At 46.1% G+C, this 23,503-nt stretch overlaps 1 protein-coding gene across 8 annotated transcripts in view; it reads left to right on the forward strand.

Moving 5' to 3' along the window:
* The window catches only part of LOC146821298 (katanin p60 ATPase-containing subunit A1-like), a 214,861-nt gene that overhangs the window by 184,654 nt on the left and 6,704 nt on the right, over nucleotides 1-23,503 (forward strand). For 6 of the 8 annotated variants that reach the window (XM_085612242.1, XM_085612246.1, XM_085612244.1 and 3 more), the window contains one exon: nucleotides 3,586-3,712. In XM_085612242.1, the coding sequence (XP_085468368.1) occupies nucleotides 3,586-3,712 (127 nt within the window). The remainder of the gene's footprint in view (nucleotides 1-3,585; nucleotides 3,713-23,503) is intronic. The other 2 variants (XM_085612248.1, XM_085612250.1) reach the window with 1 other exon arrangement.

The raw sequence follows: 23,503 nt of genomic DNA on the forward strand, positions 1-23,503 counted from the left end.
AGGATGACCCTCAGGCTCCTGGGCCTAATGGCGTCCTGCATCCTGCTAGCGCAACATGCCAGATGGTGTATGCAGGGTCTACAGTGGGTCCTGAAATTCCAGTGGGCACAGCATTAGGACAACCTGTCCGATCACATCCAGATCTCGGAGGGCACTGCACGAAAACTGCAGTGGTGGCTCACGAATGGCGATTGGGTCAGTGGCAGATCCCTCTCACTTCCCCAACTGGAGCACACCGTGGTGACTGATGCGTCCCTCCTGGGATGGGGCAGCCACATGGGAGAGGCGGAGATCAGAGGCCTCTGGTCTCCCGCTGAGTCCCAGCTCCATATCAACCTTTTGGAGCTTTGGGCGATCCGACTTGCACTGAAAGCATACCTTCCCTCCGGGGAAATGTAGTGCAGGTGTTCACAGACCACACCACCACCATGTGGTACTGCAACAAACAGGGCGGGGTGGGATCGTGGACCCTATGTCAGGAGGTTCTCCGCCTCTGGACATGGCTGGAACATCAAGGTATTACCTTGGTGGTTCAACACCTGGCGGGTTCTCTGAACACCAGGGTGGACTAACTCAGCCGCTGGTGCATGATGGATCACGAATGGCATCTAAACTCAATGTGGCGCAAGGTCTCTTTCTGCAGTGGGGAGAGCCTTGGTTAGATCTATTCGCCACCGAAGAGAATGCACAATGTCCTCAGTTCTGCGTGTTGGAATTGCCAAGGCGGCACTCGCTTGGCGACGACTTTCGTCAAGAGTGGAGCTGCGGTCTGATGTACTCCTTTCCGCCTATACCACTTCTGCCCAGAGTGCCGAAGAGGATTCGGCGCGACCAGGCCCAAGTCATCCTTGTGGCTCCGGATTGGGCACGAAGATACTGGTATCCCGTGCTACTCAGCGTGGCAATCGATTTCCCCCCCCCCCCCCGATCGACTGCCTCTTCGGGAGGATCTTCTGTTGCAGCAGCAGGGGACGGTCCTCCACCCGAACCTGCCCAGCCTCTACCTCCATGCGTGGAGATTGAGCGGCGACAGTTGACGGCTTTCGACCTTCCTTCCGAAGTCTGATTATTATTCTGGCATCCAGGCCTCCCTCCACTAAAGCGGTATATGCCTGCAGGTGGAACAAATTTGTGACATGGTGCACAGCAAAGGCTGTGGATCCCCTTTCTGCCTCTTTCCAAGGTCCTTCTGTTCCTTCTCTTTGGCCCAGCAGGGCTCTGCTCTGGGCACTATCAAGGGTTCTCGCTCTAAAGACTGCTTTCCTGGTAGCGATCACCTCTGCCAGAAGAGTAAGTGAGCTCCAGGCTCTTTCTTCTAAACCTTTTCTCTGTTCGCCCGGACAAAGTGGTTTTAAGGACTCGTCCTTCTTTATTGCCAAAGGTTGTCACGCCCTTCCACATCGGGCAGACCATCACTTTGCCCACCTTCTTTCCACATCCTTCAAAAGAGGAAGAGAGGCTCCACCGTCTGGACCCAAAACATGCTTTCTCGTTCTACCTGAAGCGCCTACCTGAAGCGCACACAAGAGTTCCGGGTGGCTGACAAACTTTTTGTTGGCTACGGACCATCTCTCGGTGGGTCTCTCGGTGGGTTGTTCTGTGCATCAAAGCCTGTTACTCATTGGCTAAGGAGCCTCCTGTGGGGCTGCGTGCCCATTTTACCCAGGCAACGGCAGCCACTACTGCTTTGAGACGCGGTGTTCACTTGCAGGACATCAGTCAGGCAGCTATGTGGGCCTCGCTGCACTCATTTACCAAGCATTATTGCCTTGACAGTCAAGCCCGTAGAGACTGCTTCTTTGGCCGTTCTGTTCTCCGTGGCTTTCTGGTGTGATCTTGTTCATAGACCCACCACCGGGGTTGGTATTGCTGGGGTATCTATTCTAAGGTATGAAATCTATCACTAACGTGTCTCTTTCAGATGCACAAGTTACTACTTGTGTAACGATATATCTGTAAGAGACATTAGTTAATGATAGATTCCTTACCGCCCCTTACTGCGAACTGATTTCTAGGGTTAAGGTCATCCATTTCAGGGCCCTAGTTTCATGGCACCAGTGATCAGTTTCTTGCATGGCTCTGTGTTCCTGGCGTGTAAAGTTGTGTACAGAACTGATGTCAGCGTGCATGGGTGGCGCATAAGTAGTCTCCGTGACGTCCTCTCTGCACCTACCACGCCAGCAACAGATGCGGAGCCACATGACGCCACCTTCCGACGCGCAAGGGTACTGCTGACAAACTTCCGGATCCAGTCTGACGCCTGGGGATATTCTAAGGTAAGGAATCTATCACTAACTGTCTTGTACAGATATATCGTTACACACGTAAGTAACTTGTGCTTATGCCCAAAGGGTCAGTGTACTTCAAGCCTTGACACCCAAGCCTCTTTATCTTAACATCTACCTAAAATGGTGCTTCGTACGAGGGCTTCCTTTCAAAAATGGTCACTGAGTTTTCTGTAAGCCAAACCATCACTGCCTACTTTTTATGCTCGGCCTCATCCCTCCAAGGACCTACCTTGACAGCACACGAGAGGTCCTGGTGGACAACCAACTCTCTGTGGGGTATGTCAGTGAAGAAGGGAAAAGCCGGGCAGAAGCAGACCATCTCCTGATGGATCATGCTCTGCATTAAAATTCGCAATGCACTGGCCAAGAAGCAACCCCTTGAGGGTTTGTGTTCATTCCACCAGAGTTAAAGCTGTGACCAATGCATTGGCTCGCAGAGTTACGGTCCTGCACATCAGCCAGGCAGCAATATTGTTTTTTCTGCAAACGTTTACCTAGCACTACTGCCTAGACAGTCTGATTCGTAGGGTTGGGTACTTTGTCAGTTTGGTCCTGCAGGACTTCCTCATGTGAAATTGGTCCACAGGCCCACCTTCGGGTGGTATTCCTTGGGTATCTATTCTGAGGTAAGGAATCTGTGGCTAGAAGTATCTTATTAGATGAACAAGTTACTTAACTTTGGTAATGCCTTACCTGGTAGACTATCTAGCTTCAGATTTCTTGCTGACATACCAATCTCCCTGCTCTGTGAACGGATTTGTGGGGTCAGAGCTTTCCCCTTTTGGGGTCCAAGGTTTCTACACCCGTGGTGGGTGTACTTCGTGGCTCCATGCTTCTGACGTTGAAAGTCACAAAGTAACAGACGTCGGTGTGTCTGAGTGGCACCTATGTGGGCACAGCAAACGTAATTTCTGGCGTGTATGAAGCCACGCACAGCTGACTGATGCCAACTACCATCGCGCAGGGGTACTGCTCAAGAGCAAATTTCTGGGTCCAGTCTGACACCTGAGGATAATTCTAAGGTAAGGAATCTGCAGCTAGACTGTACCAGATAAGGCATTACCGAAGATAAGTAACTAACTCACCTGTGCCACTGTTGACAAGTTTATCTGCAGTGAAGGTACTGCTGTGTCTTTTCCTCAGTGGGGTGGGGAGTATGTAAAGTTTGGGTAGATTATGAATGTGATAATTTTCTTCTGCTAAAGTATCTTTAATGCAAATAATTAATATATACCTGTTCTTAATTCAGCAGCAATGTCTACTGAAGGATGACTTATGTATGTTTTTGTATTTTCAGCGAAAGGTAGGGAAGAACTTCTGAGAATAAGTCTTAAAGAACTGGAGCTGGCCGATGATGTTAACCTTGAATTCATAGCAGAAAACATGGAAGGGTATTCTGGTGCAGATATTACAAATGTATGCAGGTATGTCCTTAATCGATTGTGTGCACTAGATGGTATTTTATAGTATTTTAAATGAACTGTACAGTTTATAAACTTGCTCCTGGGCTGTGGGATCTCTTGTAATACCGTTAATTTATTTTACCTTATCCCAGATAGAGCTTCTCAGCACTCTGTGAAGCACTGTAAAACTGCATGGCATCCATCTCTCTAATGTTAAAGTAGGTCTAAAGTTCTATCATTTAGCTGATGGGCAGTGTATGTTTCCAACATTCCATCTCTTGTCTTTCCCCACAGAGCCAAAGTGACTGCACTTTTTCCAGTAGTTTGGACTTTTAAAGTGTCACCAGCTTGAGGACTTCTTTATCGAATTATCCAAAAACAAATGTACCATATGTGCAAAGTTTTCCCCATCTGATGAGCTGACCTTGATGGGCAGTGGCTTCAGTCCAATTTTGTGCTTTACAGTAGCTTCCCTTTTACTTACTTTGTTGCTAATAGTACCCTGGGTTGTGATACATTTTTGTGAGCTCATTGTGCAGACTCCTGTCAATGATCTAACAATATCATTTGACTGTCTTGGCATTCATGAATTACATTTGTTAATATAACTTTCTGATTGGTAATAACTTTGAGAAACAAAGGTAGAAATGTCCAAGTTGTTTGACGGAAGGCATGATTATTAAACAATTGCTTCTCCGAAAGCCCATTAATCAGTGCGGACCTGTTCTAAAGTCACATACTGTGCCTTATCCTACCATACAGTGGAGGGGCTCATTATGGCTTATAATGGGGCCAGCCCTATACCCACAGTGCCACCACACTGAGCTGCAGATTGTGGTTTTTTTTTTTTTTTGTTTGGTTTTTATTAATCGTTGAGTTTAGTAGCATATGCACAGTCTGGACTAAGTATAAGGAACCATCATTTGTTTGGGATCTGTGTTCATTCAGCAAAGGGTCATTTTGGACTTTGATTAATTTTGCCCGATAGAATTTAGCCCAAGTTTTGACTACTGGATTTTTTACTTTTCCATCTTCTCAAGGTCGGATATAGAAAACCTGCCATTTAAGCCTTTGCCAGAGGTGTTCCATTTGGAACCCATAGGTTGATCAGCTGAAGATGTATAATTTGTCTTCCACCGGCGAGCTGTTACTTCTGGTCTCCTAGATAAAATTCCTGTTCGAGAACTTGACAGGGTAGAGCAAGAAAATTATGGGTATTTCACACAATGGTGTCTTGAGAGGAGTTGCAGTCTAATCTCTAAAGCTGCACACCATGTTCTAGTCTCTGCTCCGAGCTGGTACTTCAGACATTGAGGAAGTAGAGCCATGGTCCAGTAATGAGCAGGACTTTCTCTTGAGCTGCTTGAAACTGCTTGAAAGGCAATATCCTTTCAAAGGGTCATGACACCATTCAACCATCTGCACTGACAGACCATCAGTACACTGCTGGGCCTGGCCTCTTCTGTAGGGTCACCCCCAGGTTTTTGCCTTCGGTTGCCAAACCCCTTTTTTGTTTTTGGAACTCTGTGCTTGTTCTCTTTTAAACATGGTAAAATTGCCTTCTACCCCACTGGCACATTTAATTTACTTGCATGTCCCTAGTAAATGGTAGTAGATGTACCCAGGGCCTGGAAATTTAATGTTACTAGTGGGCCTGCATCATTTTGTGCCCCACTACTATCCCTTTCTAAAAACTGCCTCTTTCTTAGGGTAACATTGGACATTCTTACACTTAAGTGCTAACTTATGATTGGGACCTGGTACAAATGTCCGATTTCTTCTCAAAAGACTTGTTCAAAGTTCTCTAATGATAATGTTGGATTTGAAGTCACAATTAAGCAAATACCACTTTAGAAAGTTGCCATTCTCTTGTCTAAACCGTCTGTGCCTTCACCAGTGTCCTGGATCACATGACTGTGAATGGCCTTGCTGTTTGAGTTTATATATTGCTTCCAGACAGTAACACAGAGGGGGCTTGGGTGCAGACCGGATGGACCATCTTAGCAGGATGACTGCGGAGGGGTTATACTCAGACCCACTTACACTTTATGGGGTTTTGCCTCCTAAACTCTCAAAGGAGCCAGACTTTTGTCACCCCAGACATTTTGGAGCTTTAACAGGGGAAAGGGAAAAATATTTCTGAGCTAGATAATGGAGGGGGGGGGGGGGTGTTATGACTGGGAGTCTCTTTAACCCCCACCCTTACAACTCATCAGACACACAAAGGCTGACTCCAGATAGAAGTATTGACACTTCGGGCCGCTCATCGGAACACTCCTGGACCTGTAAAAGTTAAGAGGACTGCCCTGCTGTCTGTGAAGGAAGACTGGACCGGTTTACCTTTATCTGAAATTTCCAAAATTAGCTGTTGGCTGCCCTGCTGTGAGCTACATGGACACAGCAAGCTTTAAAGGCCTCCCTTTAACTGTCCAGCTCATCTTCAGCAACTGGAGCTGCTTGAGACCTGCTGTTGGGTTCTGCTTGAGTGAGACCTAATCCCAAGTGGTGCCTCCAAGGTACTTGACCCTTGACTGACATCAGTGGAAGAGCATCCTGCAAGAAAAGGTGAAAATACTGAAGTTTGGTCTGCTAACGAATGGGCTCTTTAGCACATGGTTTCTGCTGTCCGAGACAACTGCCAGTGTGAAGCTCTGGATAAACTGTCTCTTCGCACCAACAGCGACTGTCTCCGACAACCAGCAGCGTGAGACATGCACTGTGCACTACAGCAGCACCAGTCCACGGTGACTGCCAACGAGGAACTACAGCAACGACTGCCCGATGGTCGACTGGCTCTTTGCTCTACTGCGACAACCAACCTCCTTCGGTGCAAACAGAACTCTTTAAGCTGGACTTAAGAAGGTAACTTCAGCAGGACTAACCTGTTCTTTGTCCGACCCATGCACCTTCGATGTCAGCTTGAACTTTTGACTTTCCTTGGTCTCCAATACCAGGTAAACGCGAGTCGCGCTTTGTGCCTTTAGGCACTGTACTTTAAGTGAACCCTTTAAAATTGCGTATCTCCGGTTCTACCGATTCGATTTGTCATTGTGGTGTCACATCATCTATTAAAACTTACTCTTTCTAAATTGGGTTGGGATTTTTCTTCTGTAATGTTTTCCCTTAATTATGTTCTGTGGTCTTCATAAATACTTTACACATTGCCTTTAAGCCTGCCTGTTTTTGTGCCAATTTACCAGAGGGTTAAATGCAAGTTCATTTGTGGCCAGAGTGGGCTCTTTCATCCCCTCAACCAATAACCCATTTTCTTAGAGGTCCTGAATAAGCTGCTTAAATTGTACCACTATCGCTCCAATATACACAAACTATGGAGCCAGACACTAGTTCACATTTATTAACAGTTTTATTTATTATCCCTAAACTCAACAGGTTGAATATAGGACATTGACACAAACGGAACATGCAAACAAAAATCTGTTGCTTTACGGCTGAGAAACGTGCAAACTCTGAATGCCAGGCATAAAAATCCATCAAGTTGACGAAGCATCTTGTGAATGGATACCAAAACATGTTTAGGAGCTGAAAAAGAAAATCTTTTGCGCAAAACGGTTGACGTCCTGCAGTCTTTCGTGATTGAAAGAAAATTGATCTTTCAGCCCCAAAAAGAAGTGGGTTCCAAAAGATGCTAAACTATCCTTTGAAGAGGCCATGGACTGTTATACGAACTAAAGAATTGCCCTCGTCCTCAACTGCAGGAAGATAAACCACAATATGATCAGAACTCAACCCTGTTTCAGTAGCATATACAACTGAATGCAGACAGCTGGTTCTCAAGACCCCTTGGATGTTCAAGGGTAGGAGGGTAAGAAGGATTTAGAATACCAACAGACTTGGATTGCTTAGGAAAGTTTTATACGTGGGACAAATTACCCTGCATACTGGTACATTGAACCCTTCAATATTTCCTGCTTGCCAATGCCAAGTCACTAAATCCTGTGCAGTAGTTTTAGATAACCTGAATGGCTGAGGTTTCTGTGGCTACAAAGAGAGCATAGAGCAGGACAGACTGAAATAATCTAGAAAAGCCTCTCCATGTCTCAGCAAAACCCAAAATAGTGTATATGAGTTAGTCTTTCTCTTTTGGACCCTTGTTGGTTCAGTTTATGTTCTAAAAGTATTTTAATTGGTAGACAGCCTTAACAGTTTGGGCTAAATTTAAGATTCACTTCAACATCTTTGATGTGCACCCCAATAATTATAGCATCAGACTTTTATTCTGAACCTAGTTCTCTCGGACTAGTCACTTTCAAATGGTATTATAAAAATGTTACTTTCCTCTAAGGTTTATCTGCTAAGAAGAATAATAATTCTTGCAGATGGAAAAAAAACTTTGATGCTGTGTGAAATCGCTTTTTTTTTTTTTTTTTTGGTGGGTTCTAATTTGCTGTGTCCCTTCCTAAGGGACAACTTTGCCATAAATACAGTGAAAGATGTATTTGCAAGCAATAACTTTGTCATGCTCACCTTAATGGAGTTAGATGTTCAAGGTGCTGTAACAAGGTTTTAAAATGTTTAGTGGACTATTTCACAACAATGACCATTGTTACGAATTTATTATTGAATAGAAAAGATTATCATAAGGTTGACACACAGTAATAAGTTCATGCTACCACATAGCAACTGATCTGTTACCTATACACAAGACATGGTCACCAAGATATCAGAAAACAAGCAGTTAAGGGAATGGGAAAAAAAATCTTTACAAATCTATAATATATAGTCCCTGTACAAATTGCTAACAATCCAAGTCCATCCAGACAAACATCGGGACCCAAGTATCCTCAAGTCGTTTCTTTTCTGGATGGCCTGTCATTATGGACCTTTCCTGACCACTTTTTTAGAAAATTGACTCCGCTAGAACTTGGAGGGGCGGAGGTGTATTGGACTCTCATCATATCTTTGCAATACTAAGTCTTGCTTAAATTATTTTACAAATTACTAGGCCCCAGCTTTTGCAGGTGCCAACACCAAACTATGCAATATCATTACCTGCGGGGCACATATAATTATATTTTCGAAACTTCTTCAAATACAGGTGTCCAAAAATTGCCTACACCACTACAAAGCACAAAAACACAAAATGTAGACCTCATACACTCCTCATCGAAAGCATGCCGAGTCATTGCTACAGCATTTTTGGTCGTTTAATATAAATCCTTTAACGTTAGTGATGCATCTTTAATCTGGAGATGTTCATACATTGATGATTGGGCTAGATTGATTCCTCAATGTATGGTTTATGTATCCCTTTTGCTAGACCATATTTGTGCCAAAATGTGTGTCATCTGATTGAGGAAATATATATATATAATATACATTCTACTGGCGGTCGCCAGTTTATAGTTAGGACCGTGTTTCCATAGGAAATCCGCAACATTCTATTTGGAATAACTTTGGCGCCGATTGACAAATCCTCGCAAAATTTTCAAAATAGGTGGAGCGCTCCACTCCTTCCCTGAAAGTCTCGGGGGGAATTCGTCAAGCGGGGGCTGAGAAAAAGGGGGGGTCCCAAAACGCGTTTTCCCCATGCATTTTTCCATAGGACCTTTAGTCCAAGCTACAGCCCGAACAGCTATACAGAATTACTTGAAATTTGGCAGAGGTAGTCCTCAGGTCAGGGATGTGCCTTTTGCAGGTCTGGTGTAAATATGTTCAGTATTTCCTGAGAAAATAGCATTTAAATCAATATATATATCTATAGGCGCGCACCGTGCACGTACGGTAATTCTTACCGTACGTGCACGCTGACGAGCGCGATTCTGATTGGTTGTTAGATCTTAGTAAACCTTCGAATCGGTCAAAACCAGGAAGTGTCGGCCGCCATTTTGTCTCTCGCCATCTGAGGGGGTGAAAAACAAAGGTGGAGAACGTGAAAAGGGGAAGGGTGGACAGTTCCTGTCCCCCTAGCCTTTGTCAGGGGGTCCCAGAAGGACCCCCAAGGGCCAAAATTTGTTTTATTTTTTTTTACGAAAAATCGCGGGGTGCGCGCAGCGTGCGCGTACGGTTGAAACGGAAAAATTCCGCGAACTGCGTAACGTGGGCGCTTGGTGCGCGAAGCGCACCGTGCGCGCACGGTGAAAAACCTTAAAAAATAAAAAATAAATACATAACTTAGCATTTAAAAAACCGTACAAATTCACTGAAAAAACCATAGGTTTCACACATGTTCTAGTTAGTGCAGGCAACTATAACTCACGCGACCGCAATCCTCTGCTGATGATGTCAGATATTACATCACTGATGACATATGTGTGTTTATAAAAAATAAATATTTGTAATATATGTATAGCTAAAGATACAGTATTAGCATCAACAGAGGATTGCGGTCGCGTGAGTTATAGTTGCCTGCACTAACTATAACGGGGGAATTTCATTGGTTTTTTACGAGTGAAATGTACAGCTAACTATAACATGTGTGAAACCTATGGTTTTTTCAGTGAATTTGTACGGTTTTTTAAATGCAAAATTTTTTTTGAGATTTTTTGTAAACCTATGTATAAAATAATATATGTACTATACCCTGCATTATGGAAAGGTTTTTTTTTTTTTTTTGCATTTTTTTCCGTGCGCGTACGGTAAGCTGACGGTACGCGCTCCGTACGTCATAAGTACGGTGCGCGTACGGAATAGGATACGCGTACGGTAAGCTGACGCTCCGCACGTCATAAGTACAGCGCGCTTACGTGATACGTGCGTGACGTACGCGTACACGCGGAAGCAACGTCGCGGTTACGCAGGGGCGTGTAATGCGCATGCGCGAGTGCATCTTACGTACGCGCTCCGTAAGCGTCACGTTTGCGCATGCGTACTTGTTTACGAGCGCGTACCGTAAGCTTACGGAGCGCGCACGGTAGGTCATGTGATCCACAAAGAACACTTTTCATTAGTTGAAATTACTTTCAGTTCCAGAAACTTCCCACACCCATTCCCCTCATTACTGCTTGTGATTCTCTAGGAGCAGGAGCTGGATTGTCTTTGGGATACAATGGCAGAACAGCAGACCTCTTCTGAGAGTGAGGCTAGCAGCACCACCACCATCATCCAGAGAAGGAGGAAACAGAAGAATTCTTTTATATGGGAGTATTTTACTTTTCCAGAGGGGGAGAAAAAGGTCAATGCTCCACTGGTCACTTGCACACTTTGTGACCGTGTTTTATCAAGAGGAAATCCTAGGAAAAAGTATTCCTTTGGAAATCACTCTATGATGAGACACCTTAGGGATAAACATCCCAGGACCTTTGCTCGACATACTGGAGAAAACTCTTCAGTAAGTCACCAGAGCCCAGCCTCAGAAGCTCAGCCGAGTACATCATCGGCAGCTCAGCTGAGCCCTTCCTCTGAGGTGGGAGCATCACCTTCTTCTGCTCCTCTGGACGTTAACCCTCGATTTGGGAGGGTTGTAATGAGGTGTATAACGTGTTATGGTCTTATTGTTTTTGGGGAGACCAGTGTTCCCCTTATTAACAATAAGATAGACCAGCATGTTTGTAGACGCTCATAATATTCCCATTCTTTCTTTCCTCCATCCCTCTATGAACCCAACGGCTCTTTTAAGAGCCAACCTTACCTCACAAATAATTATTATTTTTTTTAAGCTTTCCGTTTTGAGAAATTTTTTACCGTGCACGCACGGTACGCGTAATTCCGCGAATTTCGCGGAATTTCTCCGTTTACACCGTGCGCATTCGGCTATTTTTATTTTTTTTTTAAATTTAAATTAATTTTTTGCCCTTGGGGGTCCTTCTAAGACCCCCTGACAAAGGCTAGGGGGTCAGGAACTGTCCAGCCTGCCCCCTTTTCACGTTATCCACCTTTGTTTTACACCCCCTCAGACTGCGAGAGACAAAATAGCGGCCGACACTTCCTGATTTCGACCGATTCGAATGTTTACTAAGATCTAACAACCAATCAGAATCGCGCTCGCGCACGGCACCGTGCGCGTACGGTAAGCGCACGGAGCGCGCCCACAGATATATATATTGATTTAAATGCTATTTTCTCAGGACCTACTGAACAGATTTACACCAGACCTACAAAAGGCACTTCCTTGACCTGAGGACTACCTCTCTGCCAAATTTCAAGTAATTCTGTTCAGCCGTTCGGGCTGTAGCTGTGTCTAAAGGTCCTATGGAAAAATGCATAGGGAAAACGCGTTTTGGGACCCCCCTTTTTTCTCAGCCCCCGCTTGACGAATCCCCCCGAGATTTTCAGGGTAGGAGTGGAGCGTAGCGCCCCATTAGTTTTGAAAATTTCACGAGGATTCGTCGACCGGCGCCAAAGTTATTCCAAATAGAATGTTGCGGATTTCCTATGGAAACAGGGTCCTAACTAGAACTATCTACTGGCGACCACCAGTAGATAAAATATATGCGTGTGTGTGTGTGTATATATGTGTGTGTATGTGTGTGTGTGTATGTGTGTGTGTGTGTGTATATGTATATGTGTGTGTATATATATATATATGTGTGTATATATGTGTGTATATATGTGTGTATATATGTGTGTATATATGTGTGTATATATGTGTGTGTATATAATCTCCCATAATAAATCATTCCCTTCTACTAATTACTTAAGAGCAATTCCATACTCAAATTTGATCAATCGTACAAGGCAATTAATTCAGTAAATGGCTGGAATTGATAACCCTCGAACAGCTGTCAAGCAATGTGGATACCAGATTAATGCCATTTGTCAGAGGGCTGAATAAAATAGAAGGCAGGAAAGTATGAATTATTTCATAGATTAGCGTGTTATTGGTAGGATCGCTATTTTGCTATTTAATATCTTATTCATGTATTTACAAACACCAACCACCTCTTAAATGTGTCCAAAAGCCCAGTGATCCCAGCTAGATATAGAAGGTTGAAGATACTTGTCCTGGTGAGATGACAGCAGACTGAGTGCTCTTTGTGACTGCATGCTGCGAGCTGCTATTTCTGAAGCATTGAGTAATATATCAGGAGAAATGCTACTTTAACACTAGCATTACAAGAAAGAACCTAGATGCTGTAACCCCTGGAGAACCTTTGCTGCACTCCAGTGACGCTCAAGAGTATAGTACTGGAGTCGCCGTGGCTTGAGCACCCTGGCTCTAGACCAAACAATACGCGTTAACGTTTGATTGGTAACAGCTAAAGTTATGTTTGCTGTGAGAAAGTGGCTCTGTATATACTGTTCCTTAATAGGTACAGGGTGTACAGAGTCCACGGACCCCAAGGGTTTAGCAGAGGTTAAAGTTAGATATAACCTTACTCTCTAAAGTGGTAGCCTGGTCGAGCAGTAAGGCAGTATCAGAGGACAGTGTAAAGCATTTGTTGTACACACTCAGTCAGCAAATAGTTCCACACACTCAATAACTGAACTCTAGGCCAATGGTTTGTATATAAAAAAAATATATGCTTGTTTTATTTTAGAACCAACACTTGGAATTAAAATATACTTTCTCGACAGGAGAGGTTTCATAAAAATACTTTTGTATATGCAATAGACTTTTTAGTAAACAGTTACAAGTAGTTGCAGTAAGCAACTCTATTTCTAAACACAATACATTGAGCTCACTGATAAATTCAAATTATATGCAACAGATTACTTTTTAGATTACTTTTGTAATTCCAGGCCTGGATCCTAGATCCAGTCCTGGGTCAGTTCTCAGAAGACGTTTTTGAAAGTCGACTTTGGTAGTGTAATGATTTTTAACTAATATTTAGCTATTTTAAAAGTTAGCACTTAGAAAATATTTCAGAGCAAACAATCAATGATTCCCTATGGAAGAAAATGTAGGTTACAGGTACAGTAGGTTATCGTTACTTTTGTAATCCAGTACTGGGTGCCTAGACTCAGTACTGGGACCTTTATCCAAAACAGGTAAGTAATTACGTTTTCAGATGTTATACGATTTTTGAAGAATATTTAGAAATTGCAGAAATCAACACTTAGAAGAAATTTCAGAGAGGGGGGCGGGGGGTCTCCCAGGGTCAGGTAGGTACAGTTGGTTCACCCTCTGCGGCTCTAGGGCGGCCGGGTGCAGAGAGTTAGGCCCATTGTTATCCTATAGGGGGGCCTTGTTTGGTGGCTGCTGTCTGGCAAGCCACGCGCCTGTGGGAGCTGGGCTCCTGGTCACTTACTCAGGGTAAGTGGGGAAGTAGGTAGGTGTAGAGTTTTCACTGCCAGGGTCACTCGGGCGGCTGGGTGCAGAGTGCTTTTGAGCCTTCGGGCGCTCAATGGATTTCAATGGGAAATCTCTGGTTTGGAAAGACTGCAAGCTCGGGGACGAGGACTCTTCAGGTGCCACCACCACTTCGACAGGTAAGTTGGGTAGTTGGAGGATAGGTAGGTACCCCGGGATTGGACACAGAGGGCCGTGGGGCGCCGGGTGCAGGGGTGCCTTTTGGTGTCGGAAGATCTTACCCTCTGTTGATCGCGGTTGGGGTGGCACACTGTTCTGAGGCTGCAGGCTTCTTCAGAATTGTCGAGGGGGGTCCATGGGTGCCGGACTCGGGGTCACAGTCGCTGTGGGGGTCGTCCTCGTGGGTTTAGTTCACTCCAGCACCGGCCAGGTTTGGCTGGTGCAGAGTGGGCTGGGATCGCGGTTCCGGGCTGCTGCCAGGGGTGAAAGGTAGGTTCTGAGTAGAGACTCTACTCATGGGAGTCCCAGGGAATCAGAGTTCAAAGGTAGCCAGGTCCTCTGGGGTTTCTGAGGTTGCTGGCCACAAGAGATGCCGCGCTGGAGCAGGTTCGAGGGTCGACAGGCCGGTAGGGCTGGGGCCAAAGCAGTTGGTGTCTTCCTCTTTTTAGCAGCTGCAGGGCAGGTCTTTGTTCTTCTTGCTCTTGTAGTTTCGGATCTGGGGAAGGAAGGTTCAGGGTGCCCCTAAATACTAGATTTAGGGGCGTTACAGGTAGGTGAAGGGCAGGGACCAATGGGTCCCTGTCCAGGGGTGGGTACACCCCCCCCCCCCCCCTATCCTGCCTCTCTCCTGTGGGAGGGGGGCAGTAGCCTAATCCTGATTGGGTAGGGCTTCCCATCTTCAAGATGGCGAGAGCCCGGGGATGTGCTTCACCTCGCCTCCCCCACCTGAGGGGTGGGGTTGGCAGGCTGGCACATTCCTTGTCCTTATTTGGGGTTTCCGGCCAAGCTTCCCGCCAGAGTGGGGGGTTGCAGTGGCCTGGGGAAACTCAGAGGCGGAATGCCTTTGAAGCTTCCCCCTGCCCATCCTGGGGGAGGAGATTTAGCACCTCGCCCAGGATGTGCATTGTTGCAGGCCCAGGAGAGCAGGGGTTCTCCTACCCAGGGGTCCAGCAACATGTCTGGTGTGTGGCAGCCTAGGCAGCCCCAGCACAGACGTGGATTGTAGGTTAGGTTTTAGGGGGCATCTCTAAAATGCCCTCTGGGGTGCTTGGCACATTAAATCCCACACTGGCATCAGTGTGGGTTTAATGTGCTGAGAAGTTTGATACCAAACTTCTCAGTCTTCAGTGCTGCCTTTGTGGTGCTGTGGAGTTCGTGTTTGACGAGCTCCCAGCACCATGTACTCTTCAAGGGCAGCACTGCACTTACAGAGCCCAGGAATGGACCTGGGTACTGTAGGGGCACAGGGCTCCTGCGCCTGTGCCCACACCATTGGCATAGGGCACCCAGCTAGAGGGGTGGCTGATGTATGCCATGGCAGTGTAGGTGTGGGCATGGCACACAGGGATGTGTGCCATGTCGACTCTGTTTTGTCTTATACCCAGACACTCAGCCTGCAAGAGCAGTGTGTGTTAGGGTACAGGGCCCGTAAGGGTGGCACAATAAGTGCTGCAGCCCTTAGAGGCCTTCCCTGGTCACAAGGCCCTGGGTACCTAGGGGTACCATTTACCAGGGGCTGACATGTGGCCAGGGTTTGCCAATTTGGGTTTTGTCTGTTAGGCAGTTTTTTAGGGAAGGAACACAGGCCCTGGGCTCCTGATTGGCAGGAACCCAGGGCACAACAAGGAAAAGTGCATCAGCTATTAGGCAAAAAAGGGGGGGGGGGGGTTACTGCAACAAAGACCCACTTTCCTACATTTGCCATTTAAGAGGATTTTAAATTACAATTCCCCAGATACCAAAGTTCAAGTTACAATTTAGAAAGTGCCACTTTTAGTAGGCATTTTACTGTCCTAACTATTTTTGGTGCCTGCAGCCTGTTCCTAGGTCACATGACTAGGTGCAGTTGATCTATGCGTATTCCTTCTAGACAGTGAAAGAAAGGAGGGTCTGGGTGTTGGCAGGATGTGCCAGGTCTGACTTGATAGGGTGGCGGAGCCTAATGTGCCCTCAGACAGACTGGGAATAGGGTAGGGAAGCAGGACCTTCCAAACACCTTTGTATGGGGAAACTTGAGAAACGGCTCCCACTTTAAAACAGGCACATGGTATGAATATTGGACCCTCAGGCCTCTTCAGATCACCTCTGGACCCGTGGACTCTGCCAGGAAGGACTGCCCAGCTATGAATGCTGCTCTGCTGACCAAGGACTGCTTTGCTATCCAAGGCCTGCTGTTGCTAGCCTGCCTGTGTGGAAACTGAACTCCAGGAAATCTCCAAGGGTTAGTCAGCTGCTGGCCCTGTGTTCAAGTCGCGGGGACATAACCGGCTTCTTCGATGTCGACGCAACTTCACCCAGCTACACTCTGGCCCAGCTCGACGGATGCTTATACATCACAGCACAAGTCCTCGCGGTTTCATTGACGCTGACACAGATTGGCTCTGGCACAGCGCGACTCATCGTGGCACAAGTCTTTGCAGCCCCAGAAGCTTCCTTGACGATGACCCAGGACATACGCATTGCAAGCTCATGTCCATGACTTCATTGGCTGCACTGCTGCACAACACATCGACGCCAGACTTCGCTTTGCAGCTCCTCTATGGTATGCCAGCCCGCGCAGCTCAATGGAAGGACTTTGCATCACGATGCCCAGACCACAAGATACTTTGGCAGCAGACTGAACTCCGTTCTGCACCTTCTGAATCCATGACAGTCTGGCACAGTAGCACAGTGCCTTTTTGGCTTTTCCTTCTGATGAGTGAACTTAGTCTTTTTAGCATTAAAGCCTTATACTGACTTTCAGATAGCGTTTTAATTCTACTGATACATTTTTAGATCAACTGTTTTTTCTTCATTTTATATCAATGAAAAATTACCGTGCCTTGGTATTCCTTTTTAGGTCTCGCCTGAGCCAGCGCATGCACTACTCTGGCGAGACATTTAGTGAGTGGGCTTTAAAAAACCCCACCACAGTTGTTTGGGTGGCATAGAGCGTGCGGTTACGCGCACAGTGACAAGTAGAGGTACCATCTGGCTTTCCTCTCTCGTCATGGTGCGCACACATCTCGCCAGACGTACTTTATTTTTTATTTTTATTTTTTTAACTTGCTGCGCGCTTGTTAAAATGGCTGTTGCTTGCCTTTTCTATGTTTAACAAGCGCAAGGCGTCTCAGCAAGCAGTCCTCAATGCCTCTCAGCCTGCACCTAAGGTTCAGTATAACTTCAGAGTATCTCTGCATGCAATCAGCCCCCTGCAGCGGATCAGTAATTTATTAGCAGTTGCAGCCTTCTCACTTACTTTGTCTGAAGTCTGTGAGCAGGCACAGTCCTGTTACTTGGAGCCGGTTTCAGTACAAGTCCACCAATGAACATACTGTGGGCCACCCCGCCAATATGGCTTCCTTATCCTTCAGAATACTGGAGGCGATCTGCAGCCCCGGACACCGATCCTGTAGCGCATTGCTCTACTGCAGCATTATGGGTGTCTTACTCGCGTGGCTTCGTCTACGAGTGGGGAGTCCACTGCTTCAGTCTCAGTGAGCCGTCTGTTTCCACGTTAGCTCTTCGGTGCAACCCCCCGGGCGGCCTAAATCCTCAGAGCTCGAGCACAGCAAATGTGTCAAGATAGCTTCACCCCTCCCCGCCCCCTCCCCGCCCCCTCCCCCGGGAGTCAATCACCGGTGGCTTGCCATCTCTGCTACCGCACCCGCAGGCCACCCACTGTTCTTCGGTAGACTACCTCAGGCGCCGACCAGCTGCTGCTCCCAGCCGTTCTTCCTATCCAGGTTCACAGTTCACACGGTACGGCCGATCTGCACACTTCCCTGGGACAGCCTTAATTCACCCACGCAACTCACTCACTCTGTGCCGGCGAGTCCTTCAATGACACTGGCAGTCGCTGCATTCGCTGATAGCAACTAAGCAGACTCCTCCTTTTCTCTTATTCCACTGCCATAACAATGCGATAGTTCACTTGTTTGTTTATACCATGGCGAGGTGCGGCCTAGCCTCGTGGTCTTGGTATCCCAGCCATTCCGTTTGGCCGGGGAGATTGCATGAAAAAAACTGCCCGAGGCTGGACCTTCTCAGGCCCCGCATACCAAGATCAATTTACTCCATGTGTGGTGCAGAATAGCAGGATTAGGATGGATTTCTTCTCCAGGCCGATAGAGCAGCACTAAAATGCGTCCAAGTTGCCAGGGGCTCTCTAGCACCCCCTGACCTTGCTAAACACTTATGCAGCCTGTTTGTACAAGTTCAAAATTGCCCCAATTTGCATACATGTGTTTTTTAGCTATCTAATTCAGGCCTATTCTCTGTCCCAGTTCAGCCTTGCTGCCAATTTCCTGCAGCTACATTTAGTCTTGATGGCCTCCCTAGACTCCCTCATGCCCCGAGTGTTGTATGTTCCGTGAGTGCTGCTCAATAGCCTCAAATTGTTGGTGATCTACTGCAAATCTCAATGGATTGAAGCACGCCCTTTTTCCACATATCTAAGCATGCCCTTTCTTTAAAGGCACGTGCTTGGGATTTGCTACTCAAATTGTAGTATGTTTCCCAGCTTATATGCAGGGACAATCTGTTGGGTCTGATGTGGTGTTTTGAACCATTTAAGAGGGTGCCACTGTAGGTGTATGTACATCCAAACCTATCACACACCAACAGATCACCATTAGAAAAAACACACAAGCCAGGCCCATTTACTTTGACCATGTTTGTTAGCTTAATTTTTTTTGTTTTTTTTTCATTTCAGTCAAATGAGTGTTAGAGATGTTATGAATAATTGGAATTGAAATGGTTTCAGTTCTGCAAATGAGATTGTGAAAAACTCTGAATACGATATTGGCAATGAAACAACCAGCATTGGCATAGCCAGTAGGTCTCACCTTTGGGATCTTATAAGTGTTTAGCCATGCAAAGATATTGTGCTGCATAACTAAATACTTAGAAGGTCCCAAAACCGAGACCTATTGGCTATGCCAATGCTTGTTACTAATGCTTTAAAACCCTTACGGAAACAATCCTCAACATTGACGCTTAAAACGCCTTTGAAGTTGCCACCCAATGCAACTAAATTCTATTTTTCCCTGCTTAAACAAGCATCACGAACAATAAGGATTTCAAGGCTTTTTGTCCAGCAACTAAATATGTAGGGTAGATGTTCCTATGCAGAAAAAAAGTCGAAAGAATCTATTAGGTGGGCTATGCTTTGTTGCGCTCACTTGTTAAATCCAGAGAATTGGTATTGTTTTGTTTCTACTTTTTGCACCATTCGAGCTGTGAAATATATGGCTTTCCAACTGCTTGTTAGAGAAAGGTTTGTTGTCTACATGAGCCCTTCCACTTTATTTCTCGAAGCATTACTGTAGGATAATTCACTCAGGAAATTAATGAAAGTTGTGACCAGGAATTTGTTCTCCGCTTGAATGTGTGTTCCTCAACACAACATGCCTGAAATGGGAGAGAAGCAGATGAAACAGTCCATAAAGCAGCATCCAAATCTATAACATTCATTTTATGCTGGTCTTTGACACTGTATACCACTCATCCCCCTTTTTGACTAGATTTGCACTAAAGTAATATCACCACATGCCTTCTAATATGTTAGTTCTAAAGCTCTCCCTCCAATTACTGACTCAACCACAATATCCCCCCCCCCCCCCCCCCCCCCCCCATAGCTTCTATAAAGACTAGATTATTTAAGGGGTGTGGTTAGTGAGTGCATTCTAGGTAGGGATGCCAAGTATGCCAACGCTGTTTCTTAGGACTTCTGTCTTGTTTTTCAACCTGTATCTTTTTATTTACATTTAGTTTAAACTTTATCATTGTAGTATAAGTTGATTCGTGTTGCGTCATGGGCACAAATAGCTGGTGGCACAATATTGAGACAGTCTTGATACATGAGAAGGAGGTACAGACAGCGGGAGGTTGGGCGGGGTGTGGGTGCAGACCACTTCAAAGTCTCACAGTTGCATAATCACAAGGCTCATTTAAGAGTCACATAGCCAATACTAATGATCAAGAATCCTGTTTTGCAGATTCCAGTGTCTGCAGGTAGTCCTGAAGAGGCTGCCAAATATCCTTTGGTCTCTAGGTCAGGGGTTGGAGGTTGGCATATAATTCTCTAGTTGTATTGCAGTACATTAGGCTGTTCAACCAGGCTTTGGCAGTGGGCGGGTGTCTTTTCCTCCAATGAAGAGCGATTTTCCCTCTTAGCCAGAAGCAATGCGAGTGCAGTTAATCCTCGGACACTCTCTGGTATATCCAGAACATATCCCAGCAGGGCTATTAGTGGGTCTGAAGCTCTCTCCATGTCTATCATCTGGGCTAGGAGAGAGTGGATTTTGCACCAAGAGGATGCAATATGACCACCTCCATGGCATGTGCTCAATCTGCCTTATCTGTTGGCATTTAGGACAGCTAGAGGACCTCCCGGGATCCAGGCGAGCCAGGGTCCTAGGTGTGACAAAGGCTCGATATAGGAATTTCTAATGGATTCACTTGTGACGGTGGTTGGGTGAAATGAGGTGTGTTTGGGAACAACATGCTTACCAAGTTTTCTTGGTTAAGGAGTGCCCTAACTCAGACACCCAAGTGTCCCTTAGTTTCCCATCGCTTGGATATAGGAGTGCAATGCATGCACGGTACAGCTTGGAAACGAGCCTACAACCACGAGTGTCAATAGGGCGAATTCCTCTGCGGCCAACATTTAAGTTGGTAGCAGTGCTTTGAGGGCGCCATGGAGACGTTTTAAAACGAAGTGGGCCAAATAGGTAGCATTGGTGAAACGCACATCATCCTCTTGGGAGCAGACTTGACCATCTGGGAAGAAGTCACCAAAGGTGTGTATCATGCGTTGTCACTGTACGCTGGACTAATTTCTCCTGCATTATAGGAAGCAATAGATTGTCTGCCAGTGGCAGCCCTGGGGTGGGTGTTAAGGAGCCCTGCCCCGAATACCTGGAGAAGTTTCTCCAGGCCCAGCTGGTGGTGAGTTTGGATATCCGTGGGATTTAAATTGAGCCCTCCTGGCAATATAGAGCACAGGGGCCTCGGTTCTATGTGATCTTGTTCGGGTTTAGAATAGGGTAGACTTGCATCACGATGGTACCATTAATAGGCGTATTGACACTGACACGAAATAAAAATGGTAATGTGAAACACCAAACTCACTTCACTCATACGGAAGACCTAGAGTGTCCCAGCCTATGTGTCGGTGCTGGCCTGCCCAGATCAATCTCAGTAGTATGCTTTGAAAAGCAAAATGAATTCGTGAAAGGAATGGGTATATTTAAAAACTGATATAAAAAACAGGGGACACCAGTTTTTATCATCCCGATAAGATGCACCATTGAGAGGGGAAGGCAGAGCCACCATTCCACCTGAGAGGTCAGTTTCTCTATGGCAGGGCCATAATTTAGTTAAATGACTTGCTCTCAGTCATGATGTAGGTAAATGCCCAGGTGTATAACCAGTCTGTCACACCAGGTCCGAGGAAATTCACATTGCACAGCCATAGTGGCTTATGTGGAGGGGGATAACTCTGATTTGGTCCAGGTAATGTGGAGGCTGGCGAGGCCTTCAAACCTAACCATCTTGAGGAGGATCGGAGGTGGGTTATCAGCAGGGTGACGTACAAGTAACAAAATATTGTCAGCGTACAGTGAAAGTAGCGGGGGGCAGGCTTAAACTGCGATGCAGATGCTTCTCTGGAGATACCTCACCAGTGGGTCCATATCGATAAGAAAAAAACAGTGCAACAGGGGGCAACCCTGCTATGTTCCTCAAGTGAAAGCGAGAGGAGATGTGGACAAGCCATTGGCCCGAATCCGTGTCACCGGTTGGGAATTTAAAAGCGTGATCAATGAGAAAAACACACAGTATACCCAGTTTGACTAGTGTTGCTTGCAAGAAACCCCACACCAGGGAGTCAGTCCTTTTTCGGGTCCAAGAGGGCCATGTCAACTGGGACCTCTAGGGAAATTCTGTTAAGCACCGAAAAGACCATACACAGGTTTAAGGATGTGGAGCGGTGGAGGATGACACCAGATTGAACAGGGGAAACAATCTGATCCAAAGGAAGTGCAAGTAGTAATTACTGCTTCCTGGAATGTTGGGGGGAGTAACCCCACATCGAGAGATTCTGTGTACATGGCAAGTGGGGAGCTAAAAGGTGCTACCTTTTTTTTTTTTTTTTTTTTTTTTTTTTTTTTTTCTTTTTTTTATAAAAGACCCCTGTAAGTCCATCCAGTGTGGGAGCCTTGGGACCTGTCAAGTGAATAAACTGCTTGCACCATCTCCTCACATGGAATCGGCTCACTGAGAAACTGTTGCTGGGCGTTCCTGAGCCAAACCGTAGCTACAGCAAGATATGATAGGTTAGTGGTGTTCTTTTGGAACTGGCACTCTGGTTGGCTGAGCCCTAGCCGGGCTGAACCTACCACTCCCGTCAGGGGTAGGTGATTACTCACTCTGTAACGTATGCTCACCCTTGGGTAGCTTGGCACTGAGCAGCCAGGCTTATTAGAGAGACCGTGTAAAGCCCTAGCACAGCACATGGTGTATGTAAATAAAGATTGTATTCAACACACACATTAATTAACATAACCTCAACATCATGTATTCTGGGCATAACACATTTTGAAATATTACTAGAGGTACTAGGCCCAACCATGTTAAGATGACATCAGTAGTATGCACTCTTGCAAAAGATCCTACTTTACCCTGCAGCACCCTTATGTGGTGCGAAACGTTGTTAGAACTAGGCCCACCCTGGCAATTATCACAATTCAATACCAGTTATAGGGTGCACCCCTGATCCCAATATAATCGGAAATGTGTACACATAGATAGTTGCAAAACTATTAAACCGCACCGTGGGCCAAGGCCACACGGGTAAAACAAAACGTTAAACTTAGTCTTCTTTTGGCAAGAAATCATTACCGAGCAGAAGCGGGGTGAGGGTGATAGTCGTTCAAAGGATTCCACAATTTGCCTTTCAGCCCAGTTCTGCGAAACACTGGTTGGGGTCGTCACAGTCTCTTGACCCACTTCCGATCGCTCTTAGAAGCTTGCCTCAGCCCAGTTAATTACTCTCACCACCCAGGCCCGATCCGGGTAATACTACTAAGAAACAGTTGTGTAGACCAGTTGAAGAGGGCAGTTGATCCACCGCACTGAGGGCACAAAGGGAATAATCAAATGGGTTGGGGGGTGATGCAGGGGAGCCTCTCAGAGGAAGGAAGAACCCAGCCAAACGCACGTACAATTGCACATAGGCTATCTGGTTACTACGGAACAAATCTGATCCTCCGCACCGCCCTGGAAATGAGGCTCAATCTCTAGTGTGCATTGTTTCAGAGCATGCCAGAGAATACCGGTCAGAGTTGCAAATTCCATATCTCCCTGAAAATGAGGCACAACGCCGGGTACGCTTTGATACTGGTTGCACCAGACTTTCCGGTCACACACACAGGCCCAATTTTAGCAGTGCTGCATGAGAT

Source organism: Triturus cristatus, chromosome 6, assembly GCF_964204655.1.
Source record: "Triturus cristatus chromosome 6, aTriCri1.1, whole genome shotgun sequence".
Taxonomy (NCBI): Eukaryota; Metazoa; Chordata; class Amphibia; order Caudata; family Salamandridae; genus Triturus; species Triturus cristatus.